The following is a 1592-nucleotide window of genomic DNA, read 5'->3' on the forward strand; positions in this document are numbered from 1 at the left end:
GGGTCCCATTTAGTTTATAGGGTCCCACTTATGGGGCCAGACCCACTTATGGGGTCCCATATAGTTTATAGGGTCCCACTTATGGGGTCAGTCCCACTTACGGGGTCCCACTTATGGGGCCAGCCCCACTTATGGGGTCAGTCCCACTTATGGGGTCTCACTTATGGGGCCAGCCCCACTTATGGGGTCCCATTGGGGTCCCATATAGTTTATAGGGTCCCACTTATGGGGCCAGCCCCACTTATGGGGTCAATGGGGTTCCATTTAGCTTATGGGGTCCCACTTATGGGGCCAGCCCCACTTATGGGGTCCCATTTAGTTTATAGGGTCCCACTTATGGGGCCAGCCCCACTTATGGGTCCCACTTATGGGGCAGCCCATAGGGGGCGCTGTGGGTCACTCACCCGGTGCTTCATCTTTGGGCTCTGCAATGAAAATAAAGCGATTAATTAATCACTAATTAATGAGTTAATTAATTAATGAGCTTCATTAATATTCCCTCTTAATGACCCTATCCTAATTAGAACCCCCCCTTAATTAGTATACCCCCTTAATTAGCCCCCATTAATTAGCGTATACTCTTAATTAACCCCCTTAATTACCCCCCTTTAATTAGCATACACCCCTTAATTGGCCCCCATTAATTAGCATATCCCCTTAATTACCCCCCCTTAATTAGCATACACCCTTTAATTACCACCCTTAATTAGCATACACCCTTTAATTACCACTCTTTAATTAGCATACACCCTTAATTAACCCCCCTTAATTAGCATATCCCCTTAATTATTACACCCCATTAATTAACTCACCTTAATTAGCATACACCCTTAATTAGATCCCTTAATTATACCCCCTTAATTATCCCCCTTAATTAGCATAACCCATTAATTACCCCCCTTAATTAGCATATCTGCCCCCTTAATTAGCATGCACCCTTAATTAGACCCTTAATTAACATATCCCCTTAATTAGCCCCCCTAATTAAGGCCCCCTCCCCTAATTAACCCCCCCCTTAATTAACTAGAGACCATTGAGTGCCCCAAGTAATTAATTAATTATGCTAATTAATGACCCTAATTAACGACCCCCCCCTTAATTAATGACCTTGAGGGGGCGGCTCCTCCTTCTTCTCCTCCTTCTTCTTCGCCTCCTTCTTTGGCGCTTAATTAACATAATTAACATAATTAATTAACCTCATTAAGGACCTAATTAACCTCATTAAGGCTAATTAACCCCGTGAATGTTAATTAACCCCATGAATGTTAATTAACCCCATTAGGGGCTATTCATTCCCCCCCCCCCCAAAGAGAAAACTAATGAGGGTTAATTAACATTAATTAATTAATATTAATTAAGCCCATCTCATGTTAATTAACCCCATCCCGGGTTAATTAACATCATTAATTAACCCCGAGGTTAATTAATTCAAGGCTAATTAACACCATAAGGGTCAATTAACAAACCTTATCCCTGTAGGTTAATTAACCCCAATTAGGACTCATTAATTAATTAACCTTAATTAACACCATGGGGGGGGTAATTAATTTCACACTAATTAACTCCAATTAACTACATAATTAACTCATTAA

The 1592-nt window shown here is 41.3% G+C and overlaps 1 protein-coding gene across 1 annotated transcript in view; it reads right to left on the bottom strand.

Moving 5' to 3' along the window:
- LOC107307732 (myosin-binding protein C, fast-type-like) overlaps positions 1-1164 on the bottom strand; it is a gene marked incomplete at its 5' end in the record, with an annotated part of 11873 nt that extends 10709 nt beyond the window's left edge. Inside the window, 2 exons of the mRNA XM_032441937.1 lie at positions 405-425; positions 1108-1164. Of these exons, the coding sequence (XP_032297828.1) occupies positions 405-425; positions 1108-1164 (78 nt within the window). The remainder of the gene's footprint in view (positions 1-404; positions 426-1107) is intronic.
- Positions 1165-1592: the final 428 nt, after the last annotated feature.

Source organism: Coturnix japonica, unplaced genomic scaffold, assembly GCF_001577835.2.
Source record: "Coturnix japonica isolate 7356 unplaced genomic scaffold, Coturnix japonica 2.1 chrUnrandom820, whole genome shotgun sequence".
Taxonomy (NCBI): Eukaryota; Metazoa; Chordata; class Aves; order Galliformes; family Phasianidae; genus Coturnix; species Coturnix japonica.